This window comes from Cnephaeus nilssonii (assembly GCF_951640355.1).
Source record: "Cnephaeus nilssonii genome assembly, chromosome: 16".
Taxonomy (NCBI): Eukaryota; Metazoa; Chordata; class Mammalia; order Chiroptera; family Vespertilionidae; genus Cnephaeus; species Cnephaeus nilssonii.
Genome location: NC_137087.1, coordinates 25,447,345 through 25,475,261, shown reverse-complemented (window position 1 = coordinate 25,475,261; position 27,917 = coordinate 25,447,345). Strand labels below are relative to the sequence as shown.

The 27,917-nt window shown below is 41.2% G+C and overlaps 1 protein-coding gene across 1 annotated transcript in view; it reads left to right on the top strand.

Annotated features, from left to right (window-relative positions):
* Positions 1–12,633, top strand: part of REEP3 (receptor accessory protein 3) — an 82,827-nt gene extending 70,194 nt beyond the window's left edge. Inside the window, exons 7-8 of the mRNA XM_079793553.1 lie at positions 7,800–7,945; positions 8,620–12,633. Of these exons, the coding sequence (XP_079649679.1) occupies positions 7,800–7,945; positions 8,620–8,676 (203 nt within the window). The 3' untranslated portion in view covers positions 8,677–12,633. The remainder of the gene's footprint in view (positions 1–7,799; positions 7,946–8,619) is intronic.
* Positions 12,634–27,917: the final 15,284 nt, after the last annotated feature.

Genomic DNA, 27,917 nt, shown 5'->3' with positions numbered 1-27,917 from the left:
CAACTTTATCAAAGAACACAGCTGACCAATTAATACATGAAAAGGATATTTAGCCTCAAATAGTAATTTTTGCTTACCAGATTGGCAAAAAGTTTTAATTAATAGTCTTCTGTGTTGTAACTATTCTAGTTGTGTGTTACTGTGTAATAATAAATCGCTTCCAAATAGTGATTTAAAATATATATATTTTTTTATTGATTTCAGAGAGGAAGGGAGAGGGAGAGAGAGATAGAAACATCAATGATGAGAGAGAATCATTGATTGGCTGCCACCTGTGGGCCCCACACTGTGGGATTGAGCTGCAACCCAGGCATGTGCCCTGACTGGGAATTGAACTGTGACCTCCGGGTTCATAGGTCAACACTCAGTCACTGAGTCACATGGGCTGAGCACCAAATAGTAATTAAAAAAAAACAACCATGGTCATTTATATTGTTCATAGTCTGCGGGGAGGGGGGTGACTGGGCTCAGCAAGGCAGTTTTTGTTCAGGGTCTTGTGCATCTATAGTCAAACAGCAGCTGGGGCTGGCAGCTGAAGGCTCTCAGAGCCAGTGTCCCAGGAGAAAAGTGCCAGAATCTGTGGACGTGTGCTAAAACCACCACAGCAAGCATGCTAGGAAACAAACACTCTCATATACTTTTTATGAGAGTTTGAAGTGGAATAATCCTTTTGGATGGCAGTCTGGCAATAACTATAAAAATTTAATCCCTTTAACTCTACAAGAAACTTCTAGAAATATGCCATAAGGAAATAATCAGACAAGTGTTCAGAGATGTATGTACAAGTATGTTCATCTCGTTGTTTGTAGTAACAAAATGTTGGAACAAACCAAATACCCTCGAGAAATGTTTAAGCAAAAAGGTGGTTTATTAGCCATGAAAAAATAATAAGGTCAGTCTATACTTACTGAAATGAAAATATAACCAGATTGTAGGGGAATAAACAAGAACAGCTAAACTGTGTGTATTATAATCCTGCACCAATTGTGCTATATTATATTGTGTTATAATATAGATACACAATAGATAATAGAGAGTCTGGGAGGATATTACTAAAATATTAACAGTGCTTAGCTCTAAGTAATAGAACTTTAATGATTTTTTTAAAAGGGCAACCTTTCACTCAAAATGAGAAATAAAACAACAGCACTTTCCCTTTTGAAAATAATTAAGTACTACATTTTTTATCATGCATTTTTCCCCATTTTATTTACTTCCAAAATTCCTCAACCACACACAAATTGCTTAGTTTTTAAGTGTGAAAATTACATTCACATTGCAAAGTCTTTACTGGTTCATGTGATCAATACATTTACCTCAGAAGCTCTGTTTGTACACACAAGCAAACTCAAATTATCTGCAAAAGTGGGTCCCCTTTGCAAACTCACCATGGCCTGCTCTAGGCAGTTTGAGGTTAGCTGATCAAAAGAAGTCCTCCTGCTTTGATGAAATTATTCAAATCTTTATGTTGTCACCACGGGGAAAAAAGATCTTCCTCCAAATGCTTTCCTGTAAGAAAATGGATGCCTTGAACATGATTGTTCACATCCCTTGAAAGAACATCATATTTTGATAGGTGGAAATATTTTCTCTGAAAAGAGCCTGCTGCTCCCATATTAGTTACAAGTGATTCAACATTCAGTTTCCAAACCAGTGCATAAAGAGATTCCTTGTTTGTTTTGGGTGCTTTACATATTTATTTAATCCTTAAGATGACTATGCAGGTTAAGTATTTTATCCTTATTTTGTAGACGAATAAACTGAGACTTAAAGGGATTATTTATTAAAGGCTTAGTGACAGAAATGAGGTATCCAAGGTTCCTAAGCAGATGTTTATTTTTTTTTAAAAAAAAAACTTGTAATATGCTTTTATTTATTTCAGAGAGGAAGGGAGAGGGAGAGATAGAAACATCAGTGATGAAAGAGAATCATTGATCAGCTGCCTCCTGCACACCCCCTGACTGGGGATCAAGCCCACAACTCCAGACATGTGCCCTTGACTGGAATCTAACCCGGGACCCTTCAATCCGCAGGCTGACACTCTATCCACCAAGCCAAACCAGCTAGAGCTTTTTGAAAAATCTTTATTGTTGAAAGTATTACATATGTCCCCTTTTTTCCCCCATGACCCCTTCTGGCCCGCCCCCCACCCCAGGCCTTCACCACGCTATTACTCTTTTTAATTTATAAAGAGGCTACACTTAGTGAGACAGTTGGGCTGAAACTATGAATTCAAATAATTTGAGCAGGAAGGACCTTAGAGATGCTTTAGTCAAAGGTAGCAAATGGGTGACAAGTGTACTCCCCGTGCCCATGCCGGCAGACATTGCTAGTGGATTGTGGCACTTTCCCACACTGGCTCAGTCCCACCTCACACAGTGCCCCGGGCAGCTGGCTCGGAGTTGGCATTGACGTAGAAACATGTTCATCGTCTCATCTCTCTCACCACCTTACCAGATAAGAAAGCAGGCCTGGAGAAAGGCATGACCCTGGGTCTCACAGCTAATAGAAGACACAGTGCTCATTTCTCCTCACATGTGTCCAGGCTCCTTCCACCACAATAGCTAAGGCTCCTTTCAGGTCAAACTTCCGGTGATTCTGCACTTACGTTAATACATGGAAACTGTTTAGAGCTGTGCCTGGTACATGCTAAGTATTGGATCAGTATTGGCTATTACCATTTTAAGGAGAGAAAACTTGAAATACACCAACTGTAAGATGTACATACTGCGAATAAAAACCAGGTCAGTTTTCCAAAGGTTCTGCTAGTTTCCTAAAATGGTTACAGAGCTGTGGGCTGAAGCCAGCCAAACAGCTGCAGCCTCGGGCCCGGGGTGGGCAACACAGGCTCCTCATTCTTTGGTCCCCAGTCACCACTCTACAGGAACAGGCATGGAAGGCACCATACTGAGGGCTCTCTCCAGTCTAGATTGATGATTTAAAGCAGCCAACCTTAGCATCACCTTTGTATGACACCAGCAGTATCCCACCAGTCTACCTTGCCTGGGCTTGGCAGACCCATAAACCACCCAGCCAGCTAACTCCTTGAGTTCCTGCTCAATTCAGCATCCAGATTTGGGTTTCTCTCATAATCTCAGGTCTCCCTCTCCTCCTCCAAAGACTTTTAAATACTCATATAACATTGACTAACATCATTTTTAGCACTCACAACAGAATTTTCATACATACTCATTTCCAGGTATTAAGGGGGACAAAATGCATATTTTAGTGAGGATGTTTGGCTTGACTCCTCTCTTTTGAATGGAGGGACTGGTTTACTAAGTTGCTAACTTAATTATTTCACCTCCCAACGTTGGCTGCTGCTTTCTCTGTCCTCACTCCTTGGACTTTGTCATTTCTGACCTACCATACTGCAGTAACCACCCCCCCGCCCGCCCCCCCCCCCCCCCCCGTTTTCAATCTTATTCACCTTTCTCCAAAGTGCAGGAATAATCTTTTAAAGAATCCAAATATAATCATATAACCCTTCTGCTTAACATGCTTCAGTGGCTCCCCATTGCTCTCTGATGAAATCCAAACTCAATAGCATGTGGTATATTAGCTCCTTGGCCCTCTTCCCACTCCATCATGTGCTAACTGTATAGAATCACGAGCCTTTCAGGATTTAGCTTACTCACTACCTCCTACAAGAAGCCTTCCTTCACAACCCACTTCCCCCACCCCCAGGCTGAGCTAGCTCTCTTACTGTATGCTCCCATAGCACCTTTTCCTTTTCTTCCATTTGTGGCATCTCTTATAGGGTTCTAATGCCCAATAGAGTCTATTTCCCCCTTTGGACTGTAAATGTTTTTTGTTTTGTTTTGTTTTATATATATTTCTTTATTGATTTCAGACAGGGAGAGGGAGAGAAAGATGGAAACATCAATGATGAGAATCATTGATCAGCTGCCTCCTGCACGCCCCCTACTGGGAATCGAGCCCACAACCCAGGTATGTGCCCTTGACCAGAATCAAACCCAGGACCCTTCAGTCCGCAGTCCGACGCTTTATCCACTGAGCCAAACTGGCTAGGGCTGGACTGTAAGTTTTTTAAGGTAGAAAACGATAGTTGTGTCTTTTTCATCATTTTATCACCATGATTTAACACACTGCCTCCCACGTAGAATTTTTAAAATATTTGTGGGAGAAAAAAATGTCATCATATTTCCTGAAACCATAATTAGAAAGCTAATAAGATTTTTAAAGTAAAATTAGGAAATACAGAAATAAGATTTATATCATCTTTTGAATGAAATTCCAATTCCTAGTATAAAAGAAGAGGGGATTAAAATAGCAAGGGCCACGTCTTTTGAACTATAGTCTTGTGCTTTAATCTGGGGCCTCAGAGAACTTGCTGGTCACAGATTCTTCCTCTCTGACTTTCTCTTCATTCCTCGTTCTCTGTTCTACCTTATTTTTATTAGATTGGGTTCAGGAATATTATGTAAGCAGTAGCAATAGAGAAAAATGACAACCTAAAAACATTTTTTTCTGGTCTATTCTCTCCAATTATAGAAGTAATACAATTTTTAAAATAAAAACTTGGCCCTGGCCTCTGTGGTTAGAGTATCAGCCTGAATACTGAAGGGTCATGGTTTGATTCCCAGACAAGGGCTCATACCTGGGTTGCAGGTTTGATCCCTAGCCCCAGTCAGGGCACATGCAGGAGGCAACCAATCAGTGTTTCTCTCTCACATTTCTCTCCCTCCCTCTCTTCTTTTCCCTCTCTCACTCCCTCTCTCCCTCCCTCCCTCTCTCCCCACCCCACTCCACTCTTTCTAAAAATCAATGGGGAAAAAAAATGGCAAATTTATAAAAAAAGGAAAAATGAATTTAAAATCTCCTAAAAGTCCACTTTCAATAGATTCAATGGGTTCATTATTTTTTTAAGTTCTTTATTGTTTAACTAGAGGTCCGGTGCACGAAATTCATGCACGGGGGGGGGGGTGTCCCTCAGCCCAGCTTGCACCCTCTCCAATCTGGGACTCCTCGGGGGATGTCCGACTGCCGGTTTAGGCCCGATCCCAGGGATCGGGCCTAAACCGGCAGTCGGACATCCCTCTCACAATCCTGGACCTCTGGCTCCTAATAGCTCACCTGCCTGCCTGCCTGCCTGGTCGCCCCCAACTACCCCCCTCTGCCGGCCTGGTCACCCCTAACTGCCCCCGCTGCCGACCTTGTCGTCCCCAACTGCCCCCCCCCCCGGACCTGGTCGCCCCATGCAGCCTGCTTGTTTAGTCATTTGGTTGTCCTCGGTAACCCCCCTGCCAGCCTGTTCATAGGCAGCCATCTTGTGAGGGTGTGATGGTCAATTTGCATATTACCTCTTTATTATATAGGATGTATTACATAAGTCTCCTTTTTTCCCCATTGACCTCTCCCCAGCCGCCCCCACCCCCAGCACATGCCCTCACCCCCTAACCCCTGTCTGTGTCCATTGGTTATGTTCATATGCATGCATACAAATCCTTTGGTTGATCTCTTACCCCCTCATCCCTTGCCTTCCCTCATAGGTTGGACAGTCTATTCTATGTTTCTATGACTCTGGTTCTGTTTTTGTTCATCAGTTTACGTTGTTTATTATATTCCACAAATGAGTGAGATCATGTGATATTTATCTTTCTCTGACTGGCTTATTTCACTTAGCATAATGCTCTCCAGTTCCATCCATGCTGTGGCAAATGGTAAGAATTCCTTCTTTTTTACAGCAGTGTAGTATTCCATTGTGTAGATGTACAATGAGTTCATTTTTATGTTTTTCCTTTGTTTGCTTCTATATGTACATTCCCCCCCTAATATTGCATTGGGAGCGTTTTCCCAGGACTACTAACCCATCCCTCCCCAAGCCACTCTGGCCTCCTCACAGTTCTTCCAAGCAGTTGCTTCCCTGTGTCTTAGTGCCTTTGCAATGCTCTCTCTTCTCCCTAAAACATACTTTGTTGGACTGCTGCAGCAAAACAAAGGATCCTGACCTCAGTAATGACTGATTCTACTCCTGAATCCTTCCTAATTTCTAGTCTAGAAGTCTGGCAGCATGAAATTGTACTAGCTCAATATATGAAGACTAGTAGCCCATCGCGCGATATCGCGTGCAGTAGGCCGCCCGCCGCTTCCGCGCGAGCCAGTGGGAACCTCACTGCACCGCCGGGAGCCGCGCTGCTTCCGTGGGAGGCGGGCCCGCCGTCTCCTGTCTCCTCTCCGGGCCTGAGCTCGGCTGCGGAGACTGCGGGCCGGCCCCCCTGTCCCCCAGAGGCCCTCCGCGGCCAGGGCATCGCCGTGGCAATGAAGCAAGTGTCCCGCCCTGGCAGCTCCGCGCCCGCTGCCCAGAGGCCCTCCGTCGCTGCGGCGACAAAGCAAGCATTCCACCAGGCCACTCACGCTGCCCGCTCTCAGCAGCACCCCCCCCCCCCAGGACTGGGGAGACTCCGGCGAGGCTGAGGGGACTGGGCGCCGCCATCTTTGTGACCGAGTGACGGTTAATTTGCATATTATCCTTTTCTTAGATAGGATGTTTGTCTTATTACCAGACTAAGAAGCTTATGAACAACTTAGTGAGTCTCAACTTACACATGTCCTGTGAGAGATTAATAATGTTTAATATCTTTTTCTTCACACGCAAACAGTCCATCTCTCATCCCCTTCTGATCCTGGAAAAACCTGCTGCTTATTTCTCACTGTAAGGTTTAGGTATTTATGTTCCTTTTTAGTAGGAGAATTTGAAATGGGCCTTGTAAACTCACCTTTGTCTTCATAACCTACCTAGTATCTGGTTGCCTAGACTTGGGCCCCTCCTTTGCTCCATCCAGGCAGTGGTTCTGAAAGTGTAGGCCCTAGACCGGTAGCATAGGCATCACCTGGAAACTAGTTAGAAATGTAATTCTCAGTCCACCTCAGGCCCAGCAATCCGGGTATTAACTAACAAGTTCTCCAGGTGACTCATAATAATCTGCTAAAGTTTGGGACCATCTGCTTCAGGAATAGGAACATTCTTGTCCCTGAATCCCAGCATCAGGATGCTCTCAGGCTTCCTGACAACAAGCAGCCTGACTGCCTGGGTGTTTGCATATTTGCTAACGTTAAGTCTTTGTAGCTACACTTAGCAGCCTGTTAGCACATCCCCACAATCTCTTACTGCCCTTCCTGATGCTGCCTCTTTTCTTTGACATCTGTCATCATAGCCTGTGGATTTCTAATTACTGTAGCCTGTCTGGTTGGGTTTTATCTCAGCAGCTACAACAGTGTTGGTTCAACATCTCTATCACCTGCCCCTAGTGCACTTGCCCAAAATGCTAGCCCCTTTGGGTCTTATATGACTCCTTAAGTTCACCCTCCATTCCCAGTCTTGACAAAAGGGTTGACACATGGGATGGGGAAAACCCTCAGTTCCTAATTAAAGTCAAAGGTACAAATGACAGACTAAAACACACCATTGCTTAGGTTATTTAGAATTCATCAAAAGGAGAAAGGGCAGGAGGAGACTTTTTACTATATATCTGTTTATATTCTTTGATTTTTGAACAAGATGTGTTACCTACTCAAAAATAATTATTTTTATTTATTCTGAAAAATGCATAGTAAAAAAGAATGGTCAGGGAAAACTTTCTGGAAGAAATGAGTGTGAGCTTCATGTAGAATAGTGCAATAGGCACAGATTAATGCTGAGGAGTCGGGAGCACATTCCAGATGAGGAAGGGGAGGAGTAACCGGACAAATGCAGGCCATGCACAGAACTGCAGTTAAGAGGTGGTACTGACTGGTATGCTTTTACCAAAACATGCTGGTTTCGACAACTCCCTTAGGTTATGGAATTCCACTGAAAGATGGAGATGAGAAAACAGATGAAGAAGCGGATGGGCCCTTTTCAGATGATGAGATGTTAACACACAAAGGGCTTCGAAGATCGCAAAGCATGAAATCTGTGAAAACCATGAAAGTCCGCAAAGAGGTTAGTCAATTACAGAGTTGTTTTCCTCATGATCAATATGAAAGGATTTCCCTGTTGCATTATCATTCAGGATGTTAATGATCCACAAGTGAAGGATTGGGATGGTAGAGACAGTTATTTTTTAAATTCTTTATTCAGATCAGATATAGTAGGATCTCTGGAAATTTAGAAATTGCTAATCTTCCACTACACGTAGAAAACGGCATTCTCACATAAAGAATGATATGGTTGTCGTAAATACCCAGTACCAGCCCTACACATAAGCAAAGAAAGCAGTTAACAAGATTAACCACTTAGACCTGTTTTGAAACAGCAACCCTACATGAGGATTAAATAGTAAACGTTTATAATTATATATTGTCTATGTGCCCAGAAAGCAATGGAGGATTCCAGGGAATGGCCTCAGATTACTATGAGCAATGTACCAAGCAAAGCATAAATAATAAGTTATTGTTTTTATTATTAGTGATAATAATCTGCAGCATATATTCAACGTAGAACCAACTACATTTTTTAGAATATAAATAGTGTTGTCTTTTGCATACACACTTAAGGATAATTGATTCTTTATATCAGAAAAGTTAAAAAATTCTTATGATTATGAACTATTAAATCTTATATCATTTCAAAAAGTAACCATCTAATTTGTAATAATAACACATCTCTCTCTTCAGGTGCGGTATGGGTCACTAAAATATAAAGTGAAGAAGAGACCACAGGTGTATTTTTAGTCATGTGCGCTTCAAGTATCCCAAGACAAATTATGCTAATGCATCAACTTTTTTCCCTAACATTATGTTCAGGATTTACACATTAAAGTAATCCTTTAGATTGTGGCGGTGGTAGGGTTTACTTTCGTTAATTTAAATAATTTTTATTTCTTTAACAATTACTTTCAAATGTTGACTACTAAAGGTAGTTATGCAATATATATATAAAACAGATTAACACAATTTTCTATTCTTTCATATATATATGAAAGAATAGAAAATTGTGTTAATCTGTTTTCAAATTCATCAACAACATCAAGTGCCTGGGATATAAGAGGAAACACAAACGCAGTATACTTGAAAAGAGTCGTTTTATGGTTCAAGACCCATCGGCCTTGGTGTATTGTATTGTTTACCTCCATTTATGTTATAGCTGTCACCCGAGGATAGTCATTAAATAGGCCTCTGATCCAGCAGTGATAGCACAAGGGCATAATGTGAGATAAAGTATGTTTTATATATTCTTTACAATTTTTACTTTTTTAAAACACTTTATAGTTTTTCCACCATCAACTGAAAGTTTTCAAAACAAATATTTGAAAACCAGGTATCCACATAGCACTTTTATTCCTGACTAGTTTTGCACACTTGAAAATTGTTTACTTTTTTTATGCCTGTACATTTTTAAGTTTTACTGACACTATTACTTGTTGGATTCTGTTATGTCCAATTTATGCCTTAAATGATGTCATCTTTTTTCCTGTGGGTTTCATTTGTTAAATTTGCTTCATTTTATTAGTAGAAAACTATAACTAGTTGTTCTTATCTCATTTACAGATAAGAAATTATCTCAATTATTAGTTTTCTGTATTTAGCTGTACATTGTAGTTGAACTCAGCATGTTTTTTTATTAACACTGGTTACATTCTCAGATTTTAAAAGTAGTAGCTTTTATGAAATAGAGTCAGAGACCAGTATAGCACTTAGGTTTCTTCTAACTAATGAAAATATCTAGCCAATCCATTCACAAGCTTGGCACTTATATGTGCTTCTGATTAATAAATCTGGCATTAACTAGAATCACTTGAATCACTTCTTTTCTGGCTGATATAATTTCCTGAAGATAGTTGCCAATGCAAAATACTGATGTCATTAATCTCGTGTATTAGAAGCTATTAGAATAGATATTAGAAAATATCATTTTTTTAATCCAGGCTATTTTTGAGTTACTGGACTATGAGGCATTTTTAGCTTGCATTCATAGCTATGCATTATGAACTCTAAGTCAATATATTTCTGGTGATGGTTTTAGTGATCAGTAATGAAATTTGTACAATTATACTTGTTCAGGTAATTTACTTGACGATTCTACTTGTTTGTCCAAAAGAAAAAATCAAAGAGATTTGTAAGATCTTTGACTTTTCTACCTTTTAAGAAATGAAGCCAGCTGACAGTGTATATTCAGGACCTCCTCAGAGTGTTGGCAGAGAACGGAATGTTTACTCAGGAGTACCTTAGTATAATTCAGACACTTCTCTTGATACAAGTCTTAAAATATTTTCTAGCCCACTGGTGTGGCTCAGTGGTTGAGCGTTGACCCATGAACCAGGAGGTCACGGTTAGATTCCCCTTCAGGGCACAAACCAGGGTTCGGGCTTGATTCTCAGTAGGGGGCATGTAGGAGACAACCGATCCATGATTCTCTGTCCTCGTTGATGTTTCTATCTCTCTCCCTCTCCCTTCCTCTCTCTGAAAACAATAAAAACATGTTTTTAAAAATATATATTAAAATATGTATTTTTTCTAGATTATCTCACATTCTTGATACATAACACCAAGTAAAAATTCATCCAGCGTCTTTTCTCCTAAAGTTTATTTCTATGAGTATTTGCATCTACTTTACCTTGACTAATTTTTTGCCTCTTAGTTTCTGGAAAAACTTTAATTTGTGTTCAAAATTCCTATGAATTCTGATGGAAACTCTTGAAAGAGAGTTGTATTTATATTTGCAGAGTCCTAGACTTATCAATATAAATGCTACACCTTGCTTTCTTTCATGTGCAAAGGTAGTGTCATCTCAAATTATCTGACAAGGTCATGTAAAGGACACTGTATCAAAAACATTATTGGGGCTGATTTGTACCCTTTTATCATTTTCAAATATAATTTCACTATTATACCTATTCTGTAATCATGGTAAACTCATACTTTTCTAAACTGGAGGAATTATGTATCCCTCTACACTTCTAGAATCAAAACGTTTAATCAAAGACAACACCAGTTTCAAAGAGGTAATGTAAGTCCTTCTGTTTAATTGTCTCTCTTCACACTTACAATGCTTCCTCTGATGTATTTCTATTGTACTGGTATGTCCTTATATACAGTGATGTAATTTTGCTGTCCTGTCATTTCCTTCCTCTCCTTTTCTTAAATTTTGCTTCTTTTCAACTTTTTTTTTTTTAAGAGAGTAGAAGGGAGGGAGGAGGAGAGAGAGAACGAAACATCAATTTGAGAGAGACACATGGATTGGTTGCCTCCCGCACATAAAGGAACAAACCTACAACCCAGGTACATATGCCCTTGATCGGGAATCAAACCCTCCACCTTTCTGTGCTTGGGCCTTTCTGTGCTGAGCCACACCGGCCAGGGCGCTTCTTTTCTCTTATGTGTTTTAGCATGCCCTTTCCTTTAAACCTTGTATAATAAGCTTCTACATTTTAGTTTCTTTCAAGGTTGAGCAGGACACTTTTGTTTCTCTGCTTTTAAGTCTACTGCTTTTAGAAGAGGTAAATTTATCCCTAGACCACAGTGCCTTGCTTTCCCACCACTACCACTTGGTGTGAATGGGCATGCTGCACAAGCCTATTTAGGGCACTATTTTGGTAGCTGTTAACGTTTATCCAGAAATTGTAGCCATTTTATCATATATGCATTCAACTTGTTCATTAATATTAACTGTTTCCAGAGTTTGTTTGGAAGTAAGAATTGATCTGTTCTTTAGTTTATTGTATTTTTTCTGGTATAAAAAATGGGCCAGAAATAAGCCTACTTGCTAAGTAATTAATTATATAAACCTGCCTACAACCTGCATAAGATTTCCTCCACACACTTCACTATATGTATGTGGATTTGGCTAGAAAATGATACTGCCAGCATTACTAATTATGAATACTTGACTACACAGATTGATGGAACAAAATTATTAAAGTGTTTTCAGGGAACTTAATCCATATGTCACCACCAAAGATTTCTACAGTGTTATAAAGGATGTAAATATTCTAAATTTCTGTAAGACAGTGGTTAGACAAATACATTTTTCTTCCTTTTGTTTTCTTTTGAAATAACAGTTTATGCTTCTGGAATGCTTGAACTTTTGTGTTATTCAAAATAATACAATACCATCTTACCTTTAATATCAACAATCTGTGTGTTTAATTGTAATAGACTAAATTTTTATTTTGATTTTATCAGGAGAATTAAGGAGTCAATATGTATTAGAAAGCAATTTCCTGTTTTCTCTCATATGGGCTGATTGACTTGCAAGCTAAGTAATTATTTAATTAGTAATTAATAAGTAATTAATTAGTAATTCACTACTACTAATTTAAGCTAGTAGTTAAATTCGGGAAGATCATTGTTACTATGGTACACAGTGTACATTTCTTAATAAATATCATTTAAGAGTAAAGTTTTCTGAAAGGGAAAGACATTTTTTCTCTAAATGTTTTTTTAAGATATAACCTTCTAAGCTAAGGTATCCTACAGATTTAATGTGTAAGAATTCTTTAAATGTTTACCATTGGATTAACATTTTTTTTTCTTCTAAAACCTTTTAAATCTATGTACTTTAATAGTTAAGAGAAAGTAGTTTTGCAAACTCTTTGTAAAGGCTACCTTTTAGGCCTAATATAGGGGTAATTTTACAAATGTGGTTTTTGAAAACTGTAATATAAAATAAACTCATTTTATTAGTGACGATTTGTTGCTTTTTTCTTGTCAGAGTACATATGTTGAGTTACATGAATTGATTATTATTAAGTATGATTTGATTGAATAATAGACAACATATGCACACATTTAAGATTATAAATCACAGAGCAAATTATGAAAATCATATACATTCTGGAATGTTCATCCATGGGATTAAAAGAAACACTGAATTATTAAATTTGAATGTTGGAAAGAGAAGATAGAAAAAAACAATTAGTAAAGAAACCCTAGCCATCAATTTGTATTGGCTAGATGTCTCAGACATCGAATATAACACAAAATTCAGTTTTACGTATCCTGGGAATGTTCTGGGGTTCCATCTGTTGTAAAGTCATACGTCTGTTTGCTTCACATTTAAACTTTAGAGGGAAATCCTATGTTTAAAAGTTCCTTTGTGTTACTTCATTATGGTATATAATGTGTGCTAAAGTGTTTCAATTGGAGTTATAGTTTAATTTTTATTAGGAGGTATATCCTTGTGATGATCCAAAGAAATTAGAAATGTAAATAAGAATTTTAAAGAACACATGGATATATGAACTATGACATTTTCCCCCAGTGTTTTTTTTCTCCCTTTAAAGTGGCTCACTGTTCTTGAGAAAGAGATTCATAGAACAAAAAGCATGTCAGAGACTGATTCATTGTTCCCTGAAAAACATTCTGCCCTTTTATCTACCTATCAATATTCTAGCCTTGAAACGCTCTGCTTATGGTCTGGTTCTGATAATGTTTTTTAAATTGCTTTTTATAAGATAATGCTTTGAATTGAAATTTTAAAGCACAAGACTGATAACTTTAAGTATAGGATACTGAAAGTAGAGGACGCTAAAAGACTGCTCAACAAAAGCAGGAAAGTCACATTTACCCTTCGATGGCCTGGCAATTCCAGACTAAGGACAAGAGGAGGAAAAAAGAAAAAGGAAAGTATGGTGGTTGGCATATGTACAAATCAGATTAGCAACAGTTTTCTTTTCCATTCAAAAATATTTTTTGAGCCCGGCCAGTGTGGCTTGGTTGAGCATCGACCTGTGAACCAGGAGGTCACCATTTGATTCCTGGTCAGGGTCCACGCCCAGGTTTCAGGCTCTATCCCCAGTAGGGGGCATGCATGAGGCAGCTGATCAATGATTCTCTCTCATCATTGATGTTCCTATATCTCTCCCCCTTTCCTTCTCTCTGAAATCAATAAAAACATACTTTTAAAAATATATATTCTTTTAGTGCCTACTGTATATAGTATCTCTGTTATGTTTCTTCACAATGCCTATATCCAAGTAGGATAGCATAACAATTTAAGGAAAATAAGTCTTGCTTTAATAAAAACAAATTTACTTTTACCAGATGTTTGGATTCTTTTAGTATCATTAATGCTGGGATTTCTTCTTGGTTACTGAACAATTTATTTGGTTTCTCTTACAGCGCTCTTTTTCCCTTTTACTCCTTGGATCTCTTCTTTGCCTCATCTCTTACATTAATACATTAGTAAATCCTTCTGACTCTCTTCAAACTATATCCTGAATTTGACCATTACATTTGCTTCTCCTTCAACTGCCCTATTTTAAGCCATCATCATCTCTCATCTGAAGTACTCAGGGCATTACTTTTTTTGTCGTTGTTAGAAGGGTGGGTTTTTTTTAAATTGATAATTTAGACAGAGAGAGGCAGGAAGAGGGAAAGAAACTTCATGTGAGAAAGAAACTGATCTGTTGCCTCTCACACGGCCAACCTGGAATCAAAGCAGCAACCTTTCGGTGCAACCAGCTGAGTCACACCAGCCAGGGCTCAGAGCATTACTTTTACTTAAGGCAGAATTTCTTGAAACCTTACTACATTTTTTGTAGCCTTGCAAATTTTTCAAGGTAACTTCTAACATTTAGTCCCATAGAACTACCAGTTTCTTATCGTTTGTACTTCTTTGGGAAATACAAAAAGAAGGTTGTAAAGAGGGAAAGAAGGTAAAAAACAGAAACAGAGGATTTTGTTTATCATCCTTAGAAGAGAAGTTTCTCTCTTCCAAACATTGTTGAATGCTAAAATTTGGAAAAGGAGAGAAAGAGGAGTTGATGAAGCCAGGTTAGAGCTTTTGGCTGAATTAAGTGTTTTGACATGATGCCGTCTCAGAGTACTGGGAAAAAGTTTCAAATATAGATGGATATTCTCCCCCCTTTTGTAATGTTAGGCCTAATTTCGGATACGCTAAACTTGTGTGCTACAATAGATCATGGTAGTGCCAGAGTCAACAGTAGGTATCTGTATTGGTCAAAATTATCCAGAGAAATGGCACCAATAGGATGTATGTGGGGGTGTGTACAGTAAGTCCCACTTAACTCCGTCTGTAATTTCTTAATAACTGGGACTTTTAAGCAAAATGATGTAGAGAGACATGAATTTTACCATAGGCTAATTGATAGAAACAAGAGTTTCTATGGCATATTTCTGGTCACAGAAACCTCACCAAACTTCTAAATAAAGACACAAAACACCTCTAATATTAAACATTGAAATAAATGTGAGCTATGCATACATTTAAGAAAGATTAGTAATAAGTAAAATAAGTCTTTTTCAACCCGCTGATTCCAGTTCCCGTCATGAGTGGCTGGAGCCTCTCCTAGCAGCTCAATGAAAAGTGGGAACCAGCCCTGGACAAGATGGCCATCCAGCACAGGGCACGCTCACACCCGCACCCACTGGGAAAACTTGCCAGTTAACCTCAAGTGCACAGCTTTGGGAGGTGGGAGGAACCCATGCAGACATGGGGAGAACTTGCCAACTCCACACAGACAGTGGCCTCACCAAGAATCTATTCCCCCCCCCCCCCCACATTAAAGTTATAAAAACACAATGTTGAAGAAAACGTTATTGGAGGACCAGCTATATACAGTCTTGCACTGCTTAATGACATGGATACATTCTCAGAAATGCCTCCTTAGGCGATTTCATCATTTTGTGAACATCGTAGAATGCACATACACAAACCTAGATGGTATAGCCTACTGCACACCTAGACTATAGGTATAGTCTATTGCTCGTAGGCTACAAACCAGTACAGCATGTCAACAGTACAAAACAACACGAGACTCAATAGTGACTAACCCGGGACCCAGCCACAATTTGGATTTAGACTCTGCGTCGTTAATTCCATTACACTTGGTTATCTTGGCAATCACAGACTACTTAAGCAGCTAACATAGAAATGAGACAAGCATTATACAAAAATTTTGATTATTAGAAGATTAAACTGTGACTTTTTAAAAGTCATTTGTAGTTAGTAATAGATTTGGTTTTAAGAGTAACTTCAGTAAGGAAAGGATGCTTTTAAAAATAGGAAAAATAAAGACCATTTATTATCAATTACCGGCTAAGATAAATAGAGATTTGAAGAGAGGATGTAGCTTCAACAGGAGGAGTATCCTCTCCGGAAGTGCTTTCCTTCCTTCCTCACCTCCCCACCATTTGCTCCATGACTTCCTCTCTTCAGCCACACCTTGTAAACCCTTTTATGTGCTCTGTTGACAAGAAGAAGAATTCTCCTGTGTTGCTCCACACTGGGTCTTAACTAATAAAAACACACACAAAGGGCCAAATGCCTTTTTACACTGGGGATGGACTTTATTGTCTTTTTTAAGTTGAAAGCAAGTACAGTTAGGATATATAACAGGCTACAGTTTCCACATGTTCTAGGAAGTGGAACTGAATTATTTATAGTTTACAACATGTGTAAAATTAAAACTTGTAGGGGGCTCCCAGGGAGATAAATTAGACAAAAAAGGGAAGACTTGGGGGACTATTTTGCTATATCCTGAGACGATGCCTATAAAAAATAATACGTTTTTGAATATTTAACAGTAAACAATGTACAGAAGAGGTTGTGGTCTTTACCTTGCAGTAACAAATTCCAAAATTAACAAAAGCTTTGAAGGCTGAAGAGGGGGAGGGAATGACAACTTTGTAACCTTATCAGAAAAAAAAAAAAGTTTCAGAAAAGCAGGGGAAAATAAAATGGTCAGGAAAAAAAGATGTATCTTCCAAAGTGCAAAGTCAAGTTACAGGAGATCTGGTTGATATTTGACCCGACAGTCTCAAAGCAAGTTAGACTGCAGCAAGTAATTGCTTCCTCATTTAGGTTAGACAATGAGTCCTCTCTGCGAGCTGCTCTCCTCTAAATAGATTGTATAGAGTAATTGAAACAAGTTATACTGGGAAGCGGAGTGACCCATTCCTCAAAGTGCGAGAGCAGAGCTATGGTAACCTCTAAAGCCTGGCCTTCATCCTGTTCCTATTTAGGGAATCCGCAGGGCAGCCAGCGTGAAGTGCAGCCTGCACTTCGCCAGCTTTATTGTTTAGACTCGAAAGGAAGGTCATATGCCCTCTTCGACAGGGAGGTTTATGGGCTCTCTCTAATTAGCAGCACCCTCCTCCACCAGACAGACGGTTGGCCACCTTCCAAGAGCGGGGTTTGGTAGCGGCCACGGATGAAGGAGAAAACAAGGTTATTTACCCTGTGACTGTAATTCTTGGCACAAGTTCTCTCTTTACACTAAGACACGTTTTCCTTTTGTTCCAACTTGCCTTTGGAATTCTGAGTAGGGCGTTAAGGGAGGGAAATGCGACTATATATTTAATAGGATAAGCAGTCCATATGTTAGCCTCACTTTTAAAAAGAACTATTCTAGAGCTTCTCGCTTCAACATCCATTTTTTCAAAAAGGATAACATATTCAGAGCGTTGCTTGCAAATGCAAATGCTCGAGCAACAAGCCCACACACAACCTCAGAAAAGGAAGTTTAATTTGCAACATATATAAAGTAACGGCAGCTGTACGTTAGGACGCTCGGAAATACCGGCGGTGAAATGTGATTGGGGTTAGCTAATGCAGGGGTGTTAGAGGGGCACTGTGAATAGATTTGGCTTGTCCTGTTCTGTCAGTTCCGCGGGACGTGGGTTAAGCTGATAGAAGTGCTTTTTGGTTGATTTAAACCAGATGCTCCGACTATTTTCGTCCACGGTTTGCCCGCGCGGCAGCACTGAAAAAGGCAACACTGCCCCCCTCGGCCGGCCGCCAAGTGCGGGCGCAGGAGCCTCGTCTCCCCCACCTCGGCCATAAAAACCTTTCAAGTCCCCATTACGATTCCAGGCACATTCCAAGGGGGTTGAGTCACAGGGTTCGCTTGGCTTTTCTCCCGTCCTGAACTGCCTGTACCGGTTGGAATACGACCTCCAACTTCAAAAAAAAAGGAATTTGTAACCGGTCAAAGAGCACTTCAGGGCAAGCCCCAAATACAACCGCACACACGGGGTTTGCTGGCTGCACACGTGGGACCCCACGGCCAGGACTCGGGTCGCCTGGTCATAACCTAGGGGAGCCCCGCAGCCCTGCTCCCTTTTCCCTGCCGGTTTGAGAGGTTCCTAGGGCTGTTGGGCCGCGGGGCCGGGGCTGGGTTGGAAGCTTTTCGTCTGGGCGGGGCGTCCCGGAGCGCTGGGAGGCCGAGGCGGGGCGCCCTGGGGGCTGAGGTTCCGCCTGCACTGAAGCCGGCTCCCGGGGAGACCGCCCAGCCCCGCCCGCGCGCCCGCTCAGACCCGCCGGCCTCCGGGCCAGGGCGGAGGGAGGGGCGCGCACATCTGGCTGCCTGGGAGCCACAGATGGGGCGCTAACCCCCCCCCGCACACCCAGATGTTCAGGGGGCCAGGGGGGTCCAAGAAATCGACGGGCGGGGCTACCGCCGTGGTGGCTCCTCCCTGTAGCCCGGGCTTCGGGGGTCTAGACTGGGGAGATTACCCCGGGGCGCGAGATAGGCCAGCCGGCGCGGGGGTTGGCGGGGTTTGGCGGGGGTTGGCGGGGTTTGGCGGGGGTTGGCGGGGTTTGGCGGCGGTGGGAGGGCTGAAGCCCAGGTGGGCCTGGGGGAGGGGTGTTGTGATAGCACCGCAAGGCTAGAGAAGGGAGAGTGTGCGGAGAGGCGGTTGGGTGCGGGGGAGGGGGTGGCCAGGACCTGGTCAGTGCCTCGCCCCGCCCCGCCCCGCCGCAGAGTCCGTCCCACTCGGTGGGATTTTACAACCCAAATCCCCAGGAGGTAGTGCAGGGGGGCGGGCCAGGCGGGCACGCTTCCTGCGGGGGAGGGGCGCGCCGATCCTGCCGGGGGAGGGGAGCTGAGGGCGGGATTCCCCGGCCTCCTCTCCCTCTGCCCTGCGCCGAGGAGCTCTGCGCCCCCGCGCTCTCTGCGCTTAACTGGGGCGACCAGGGTCGTCACCGCGTATCCCGACGAGGCCTTGCTCGCCTTTCCTTCTCTCCTCACCTGACCCTGAACCGGGCGGGAGAGGAGCAACATGTGCTCTCCAGACTTTCCCCAAAACTTGGTCTTGTCGGAGAGCCTGCGGAGCTCGGGTGGGCGCGCCCCGGGGGGGGGGGGGGGGTTGCACGCGGGAGTTGGACGTCTCGCTACGCAGCCGTGTTTACCGAGGAGCCCCGGCTGACTCCGAGGAGCCTGCGTCTCCCGGACGCTTTTAATTACTTAAAAGTTGACCTTCATCCAAGTTGTCCTTAGAGTTCCATCTAAGCGTGTCAGCACCAGGTCGTTACGCAAATGTTTTGTGACAATTTGGAGAACCAGAAAGGGAAATATCTTTAAAGAAAAAAAAAAAAAACCACGACAGGAAATGTTAAAAGACGTTCTCCCCTTTTCATCACATATTCTCCACCAAAAGTAAAATAAGAAACTCTATTTACAGCTTTCTTCAACTTAAGGGAAATCTTCCCCCGCCCCGTTATAGGGGCAACGTGCGTGAATGAGGTCTTGACACCACGTTAGTCACCAGCTAAAACTGAACGATCTTTGGTGTTTCCCAAAGACTGCTGGGCTTCATTGAGAACAACAACAAGAATTCAGGGTGTTAAGTGCTCAGTGTTCAAATACTAGCTCTTCTGTCGTTATGTCTGTGACCTGTGGCAAGTTACTCTACTTTTTGGCGCTTGGTGCCTCAGTTTCACCATTTTTAAAAATGTAACTGTACCTATGGCATCGTGTGGTATAAGGATCAAGGATTCGTGAGATGGTGCAAATCAAGTTCTCAACACAAAGCCCAGTGCATAGCAAAAACTCAATAATCGTTATTACTATCAATGAGAGTAACCTCTGTTTGCCACTGATATACAAGTTGTGAGCATGGGCAGATGGACAAGACCGCCCCCAGAGTTCACCGCTTTTAAGAGTGTGAGTTTTTACATCTTGTTGAACAAGTAAAACCTGCAACCCTGGTCACATCTCCTCATCTAGATACCCTGGTAGAGTTTTCAGTCTAATTAGATTAAATTGGATGAAATGGTAATGATGCATAGGCTTTCCTCATAATGTAACTTGTTTTTATAAAAGGAATCTGACTTGTGGGTTCCCCCATTATACACCTCCTCTTCCTTGTTCTGCACATCGCCTTCTCCCTTGGCTAAATAAGGATAGAGGAATCTGACTAGGGCAGCCTCCGTATCTCATGGAAATGTGGGAACTTAGAACTAGTTTAGTTTACAAATAGTTTAAAATATAATTCTGAAAGAGTCGAGGCTATTGTGTACACAGGGAGCTGCTGGAACTTCCTTGTGAGTCTTATATTCTCCAGGTTCAGTGTCCCCCACTTTAAAGTGTGTGTGGGGGGGGAGGGGGGAGGACTGGCTCTTCCTTCCTTCACTGACACACTTTGGTTTCTAAAGGTTGTTGTATCCAGGCGGTATTTCCTGTGTATACCAGGGCCTGCAGGGGTAAGAAAGGGACTTTGAGAAGCTTTGGGATGGAGAGTGACCATCACTGGGTGATGAGGATAGCGCGGGAACTCAGACCACTACTGAACTACAGTTGACCCCTGAACCACGCAAAGGTTAGTGGCGTGGACACTTTCTCACAGAGAGAAAAATCTGTGTATAACTTTTGACTCTTCAGTCGTCCCTTCCCAATGCAGATTCAACCAACCTGCTGTGCTCAGGTTGAAAACAGTATTTTGACCCCTGGTTGGGAATGAGAAAATACCTATTTCCATCAGGGGTTGGTTGAGTCCACAGAGGCAAACCCCGCTAAGAGGAAGGTCCCACTGTATTTATTGAAAAGGAATCAGCGTATAAATGGACCCGTGCTGTTTGAACCAGTGTTGTCCAAGAGTCACCTGCATACAGCAAGGTAAAGTACTTATAACCAGGTAAATGCTGACATATTCTGTGCATAGTGTGGATCTATTCATCTCATAAGCATTGGTATACTTACTTTAATACATAAGGTACATTTGTATTTATCTATAGCACTAGAGGCCCAGTGCATGATTTAATCATGCACCTGGTGCACCAGCGGGCTGGCTGTCCGCGGGTGCCCCAGGCCTTCCGAAAGCCTCCGGCGCAGCGGAGGCTTTCGAAAGGCCTTGCGCCGGAGCAGACAGCCAGCCAGGTCCCCCGCTTTGGCCTTTGATCGCGGGGGACCTGGCCGGCTGTCCGCCGGTGCCCCAGGCCTTCCGAAAGCCTCCGGCAGCCATGGCTCAGCGTCCTGCTGGCCCAATCAGCTACCCCGGCCACCCTGAGTCCCGCCCCCTGCGCCTCCTGCTGGCCCAATCGTGGGCGTAGCGGAGTGATGGTAATTTACATATTACCATTTTATTATGTAGGATATCCAGCATAGATGCTATATGTACACAGGTCCCTCCTTTGGGAAGTTTTCCCACCACCTGCAAAAAAGGTAGAAGTTTCCTCTTCTGGGCATGACTGGTCTGACTTTCCGAAGAGGGGGTTGAAACGGAAGCTGCCCTTGATTCTGACTGGATGAGAGAAGTGTGACCTCTTGGGGGCCTCCTGTCATGTTAACTAGAAAGTCCCCCAAGAAAGAAGGAGTAGGATGGTAGTCCTTGTGGTCAGGACCCTAATCCCATTTTACCTTAAAATGTCTCCCTTGAAATTTCCCCTCATCATCTTCCCTGAGAAATATTTGCCAAACAATAATGCAGCTCCCTCTTTTCCATCACCCGAGATTCCTCTCCCTCATGCTCCACGTCCAATCTATCAGTCACTCCTGTCAACTCTACTTTATAGGTGTGGATATAATCTAGATACAGATATGTCACAAACTCCACCCCCTCATACTACTTTCTACGCTAGCAACTCGTCCAAGCATCGTTATTTTTTGGCCAACCTACTGCAGTAATCTTCTAATTATTCTTCCTGCTTCCACTCCACCCGACATTTCACTCTCCACACAAGCAGCCAAAGTTGTCCTTTTAAAAGATAAAAGGACTCCTGTTCAAAATCCTCTAGGAGTCTCCCATCAACACTTGGAATAAAACCCGAACTCCTAACTATGGCCCATATGATTTGACGCCTGTCTAATTCTCTCACCTCATCCTCTGTCACTCTCTCCCTTGTTTATTCCTCTTTAGTCACACCAGCCTTCTCGATGTCCTAAAATAGATGTTAAGAAGACTCTTATTTGGGGTCTTTGCATTTTCTGTTTGCTCTGCCTTCAACCCTGAGATCTTTTCATGGTTTACCTTAATTTATTCAAGTAGCTGCCCAAATGTCACCTCAGAAAGAACCCCTGATTATCTTATCTAATATAGATGCATCATGCCCATAGCTATTCTTTAGCTAATTGCCCTGGCTTATTATCATATCTTTTATCAAATCTCTTAAAATTTTACTAGATTATTGCCTCACCTCTAGAATATAGGCTCTTTTAGGGTAAGGATTTGGTCGATCTTGTTCAACAAAAGGTCTCCAGTCTAAAACAGTGTTTGTCTTATAAAAGGCACATAATAAAGTTATTGCTAAGTGGAAGTGTAAAAAGAGTCTCCACCTGGAAAAGCAATTGGGTAACAAGGTATCCTTTAGTGTAAACCCAAGAAAATTTCATGCTTTCCTAATCTCATGAGCTTATTCCTGATTGGCTCCTGCTCCAAGATGGCTTTGGCTATTGGAAAGGCGTTTAATCCTGCATGCATATAAATATACAGTATGAATCAAACTACATTCAGTCAATGGGGGAGGAGAGTAAAAGAAGAAAAATGGAGAGAGAAAAAACAATGTAAATAGCGTGATAATTCTGTTTATCATTTATTCAGAAAGTGTATGTATTGAAATAAACATAAGATGAGAGACATGAATCTGCCCTCATTTACTCTCAATTTATCTGTGCTCTTCATATTATGATCAATGTGTCATACTGGGTGTTTAAAAATGCTAATAGTCTGAACAGCATGACCCTCAAATGTAAGGCAGTTGGGAAATGAGTTTGAATCCTCAATGCAACACAATAGTGTGTGACCCCTTTAATTGTTGTCCTCCTCTCCACTCACCCCCTCCCGCCCCCGTCACTACACTGGTAAAGAGGGGCTAAGCCCAGCTGCTGTGGAAAGCAGAGGATGAGGCACTCTGTTTGGGAGGTGCCACCAGACTGGTGGTGGGAAGGGAAGGAGGCAAGGATAGATGTGACTTAGTGAGATGCACTGTGTTACCACAGTGGTCCTGTTGTGCAATGGCACAACAAGTCACTCAACAAGCATGGGACTTCTCCGAAAGGGTTTCAAGGAGGAACTACATCTCAGAATCATCCACAACAGAGAGAAAGGAGGAGAAATGTATCTGCTGACGTCTCTCTTGGCTTCATTTGCTGCTGGTGAAGGTTTATCTCAGAGACTAAATGCCCCCAAACTTCTCGGTTGTAACATATGGCCATGCGGTGGCTCTCAGGAAGGCGGATCTCATGTCCATAGTGTGGTACTCCATACAACTTCAAAAGCAAAGCAGCAACTTGGCACTGATGAATTTCTGACCTAGAGAGAGAGAAAAGGAGGAGGAGGAGGCATTCAGGGGATCTGAGAAGGTGCATGAAGTTTAAACGTGTCTCGATATAAAGAAAGACTTCATAATTTTTCCTTCAGATTTTTATAACTGCCTCTGTGGACTTTGTGCCCACCATTCCCTTTTAAGCCATTCTTCACGCTGTACCTAAAGTGATCTTTCAGACGCACATCTTTCACTAGATCTCCTTCAACTCTCTAATAAGATTCTATCCTTCTGCCATGGCATGTCAGGCTCCACGGTCTCCTCTTGCCTGTTTTTCGGTCTTCTTCTTAACAATAATTTTTACCAATACAATCAGATGGTCATTCCTCTCAAGCTCCTTGTTAGCATTTACAGGGTTTTTTTCTGACTCAAAAATTAATACGTTCATTATAGAAAATTTGGAAAATACAAAAATACAGAAAAGGCAATAAAAACCAATTATGTTGAGGAGAAAACTTGTTTAACATTTTTAAGTACATTCTAGCTATATTTTTTCTATGCATATATGTGCATTTTTTAAAAATCTCAGAGGCATATTTTAAATGAAAGTTGTACATCAAGAATTACTTTATTGAAGTTTATATTTAACCAAAAGTACATGTCAAGACCACCCAAATGGTTCAATTTGATAATATGAACTTTACTACATTTTTTTCATTGCGTTGATTTATTTCCTTTACTCTTACTTAAATATGCATTAAAAATGTATGTTTACATTTCAAAAGTATAGCATATTAAAAATCCCTCAGTAAAAATAACCTCTCCTCAACATATCTCTTTCTTTTAATAAAATAACTTAATAATAAACTTAATAGATAATCTAAAAATCATAAATGCAACTATTAGATTTTGTTTTACTATATGGGGAGAGATCATTTCAGGCAATTATAATAAGCTGCTTTCCACATCCTGGCCTACCACTAGATACAAAATTTGCCCTATATTAAGGGCTTGACAAAGTTATTTTATGATTCTATAAAAACAAATATTTTACTGTTTTTATTATCAATAAATTGACATATTAGCATCACAAATTACTACTTTTTCCCAGTTTGTCAAGTATGGACTTTCCATAGCAGTTGACAAATAATAATATGGTCAGGATTTTGAAAACAAGAGCTGAGAAAGTGATCTTTAAAAATCATTGTCTTATTAAATTACATCAGCATGTCTAAATAAAAATAAAACTACTAAATAGTGAATTTTTATATATTCATTTAAGTTTTAAAAGTATGAAATTCAAGAAACAGCGAATCAGGTTAAATCCAGATAAGTATTATGAAAAGCCTTACATCAGGGTTCAATCAGAGGAAGAGAATCTATGCCATCCTAACTTCTCTAAAAATTATTTTGAACTACCACTTCAGTTAGATAAAACTTTTAGAGTGTAAGTAACATAACAAGTAAAATGATGTTAGAAAGGCATTGTTATGATTCTGAATATTAGGGCATTTAACTATTTAGTCTTTTCTTTTATGACAGGACATCTTTATTACTTGAGAAAATATTAACACAATTATAAATGAAAGGCATATTTTGTCTAATGATTTATTAGAGAACCACGTATGGTTCATTAACTTATTCATTAAATAAGCACTCCAATTGTTTTACTTAATACAATTCTAAAAAAACACTGAATGTTGGCCACAGTTCATTTTATACATTCTATTATTCTCTTAGGCCTTCAATTAAATGGTATAAATCATAGAAAGCAAACATGCATTCTAACATTCTCAAACTAATATTCTAATTATATTTAAATGATTCAAAGTGAACATAAGTAATTATTTTTAAAATCTAAGTTTCTACAAGTTCAGTTTTTAAAACAACATAATCTGATTACATCAACCAACAGCTTAATTTATACTTAAACTAAGTTTTTTAGTTATAAAGGCAGATTATAATTTTCACAGGCTCTTACTAAAAAGTTTCTGAAGTACATATGGAGTCTAAGTTAGTATTCACAAAGACTATCTGAAATTCTACCAGTTTTCAGCCCAATGTAAAGTAAAACCATAGTTATGCATAAACAATACAAAATTAGAGCGTACAGTGGAAATGTCAACAAGTCATAATTTCTATATCTATAATGATGGGTTCTGCTAAACTTCCCCTGAGATGCAACAGATGGCAAAATTTGATACAGAGTTTCCAGAAAACTAACACCATCGGCGCTATAAATAAGGAATACATTGTCTACTAGAACATAGCAAAGCCAGGGCCTCAATGCTGTTGAAAGTGAACAGGATTTGAACTAAATATCTCTGAAACATAGAACATAAGCAGGCCACAAAGCAAAAAATTCTATGCTTTTAATAACTATTTTCAAAAGAAAAACATTGATTTCTACACTGCAATGAGCAGTGATTTTTTTCTGTCTCCCAGACTACTGAGCAATTTTCAAACCCTCTTCGAGACTGGCATTATCTCATCAACATTTCTCCCTGAAGTCAGACTGTCATATTTTCAGCAGCTTTCCTGCTTTGATGGTCTTGCGGAGTTCCTTCCTCCTCTTCCCAACTCAGGGCCTTCTGCCAGCCTGCCCCTCTCCTCAGTGTTCTGTCCTCCCCTGGCTGAGGCTGAGGCAGGGGGAGGACATGCTTAAAATTGCCTTCTTTCCACCAGCCGCAGGCAGGGCTGGGAAAAGGGGCTCATTCCTGCCAATGCTAGGCCATCACAACTAAGCTACACAGTGCTATCTTGCAGCTTCCCTCTGCCTATTCCCAGAGGAGGAGCTAGTAGCTCAAAAGTTCTCAGTCTCACCTTGAACCTACCTGAATGTTCCTACCACCTCCCCACAGAGACCACTCCAAGACGGGTAGTGTGGACACCAGCATCCAACCTCCTCCCCTAATCTCTTTCTTTCGTCTCTCCTTTCCCCTCCTTAAACTGAAACTTTCCTTAAGCTTCCTCTTTTTGGCTGTAAGGTGCTGCTCTTACATCATATCCTACTGTGCAGGTGACATTTGCCCTTTCTCTTCCCTGGGGCCATAATGCTAGAATGGCTGGCTACAGAGGAACACAATTTACAGGAGGAATAAAAAAATACATCGGTTCAGTATTTTCTAGATAACCCTCATTATGCTATAGTAAATGGTATCCAACGTTGCTGATAACGTCCTTATCTGTGATCTCACTATCATCATGTTACAATGTGCTGGTCGAGTTCCCAGAAACCCGACTCTAAGATGGAAAGATTCTGGGGGTGAGTGCTCTTAGGAAGGGCATCTGCGAGGGAGTGAAGGAAACAAGACTGGGCAGCGAGAGGTTGAACTGAGACGCATTCTAACAGAGGGCTCAGGCAATCTCACAAAGAGCATGGGAGTTGGCTTAGCCCTTCATATTTCCCCCAGGTTGAAGCAATTCAGGTCCTTCATAGCCCTGAATTGACAGTCAGAGAATATGAGCCGCTTCCTGGGAAGGGGACATGACCTCAGAGGAGGCAGCTGTTTTCAGCTGCAAGCAATTCTCCAGAGCAGCGATTTTCAACCCCGTGAGCAAGAGGCACACTGGTGTACAGCAAGAATTTTTAAAGCATGCTATACCTGACTATTCAGTTAGGGGCACTGATCTCTTTTCCCAAGTATTGTCAAATTAAAAAAATGACAACAATAGCTGTCCGGTGTGACTAAATCAATATCATACCTTTTTTTTGGGGGGGAGAAATGTCAGATCAGCAAAAAAAACACAACGTAATCTTTGGTGTGCCACAGAATTTTAGTAATTACTTTATGTGTACCGTGAAATGAAAAAGGTTGAAAATCGCTGCTCTAGAGGGACTAGGATGAGACTTGTTACCTGGCAAACCCCAGGCAGCTGGGGAATGAGTGCTAGAGTCCTGAAGGGGATGCATCACAGCATGTATTTTACCAAAAGTGAACTTGCTTCCTTCCGTATTTTATGCATGGGAACCTGGGACGCAGGGAGAGTAATTAGAGCAAATTTCTAGAGAAAGTAAGTGACTTAGATATTTTATTTCATTTGGCCTGTAAAATAATTCTATCAGGTATTTCTTGTTAACTCCCTTTTATGGACAAGGCTACCGAGACTGGGAAAGTTTAAATGATTCCCCCCAAGTATTTAAAGTCAGCAAAATTGTAGAACAAAGATTCAGATGATCTAACGCTGAGTCTGTGCTTTTCGTGTCTCACACACTGGCTTGATCTGGTTGAAGTCTCTCGGAATAAAGGAATTTCAGGACCGAAGACACTTCAGAAAACAGTGCAACCCACGCATTTCTCAGAGAGGTAAAGTAACTTGGTAAATTGTTCAAGGAAATGAGGCTGGTGAGTAACCTCTCTGGGTCTCAGTTTTCTTATCTGTTAAATGGGATCTGTTAAAACCTACAGCGTGGTTTTTAAGACTCCGATAATGGATGCAAAATCAACTTGAAACTGATTAAAATTGTACAGGCTTGTCAGTGTTGATCCATTTAGATGCTCCATTGTGGGTAAGAAGGGACCCCAATTGT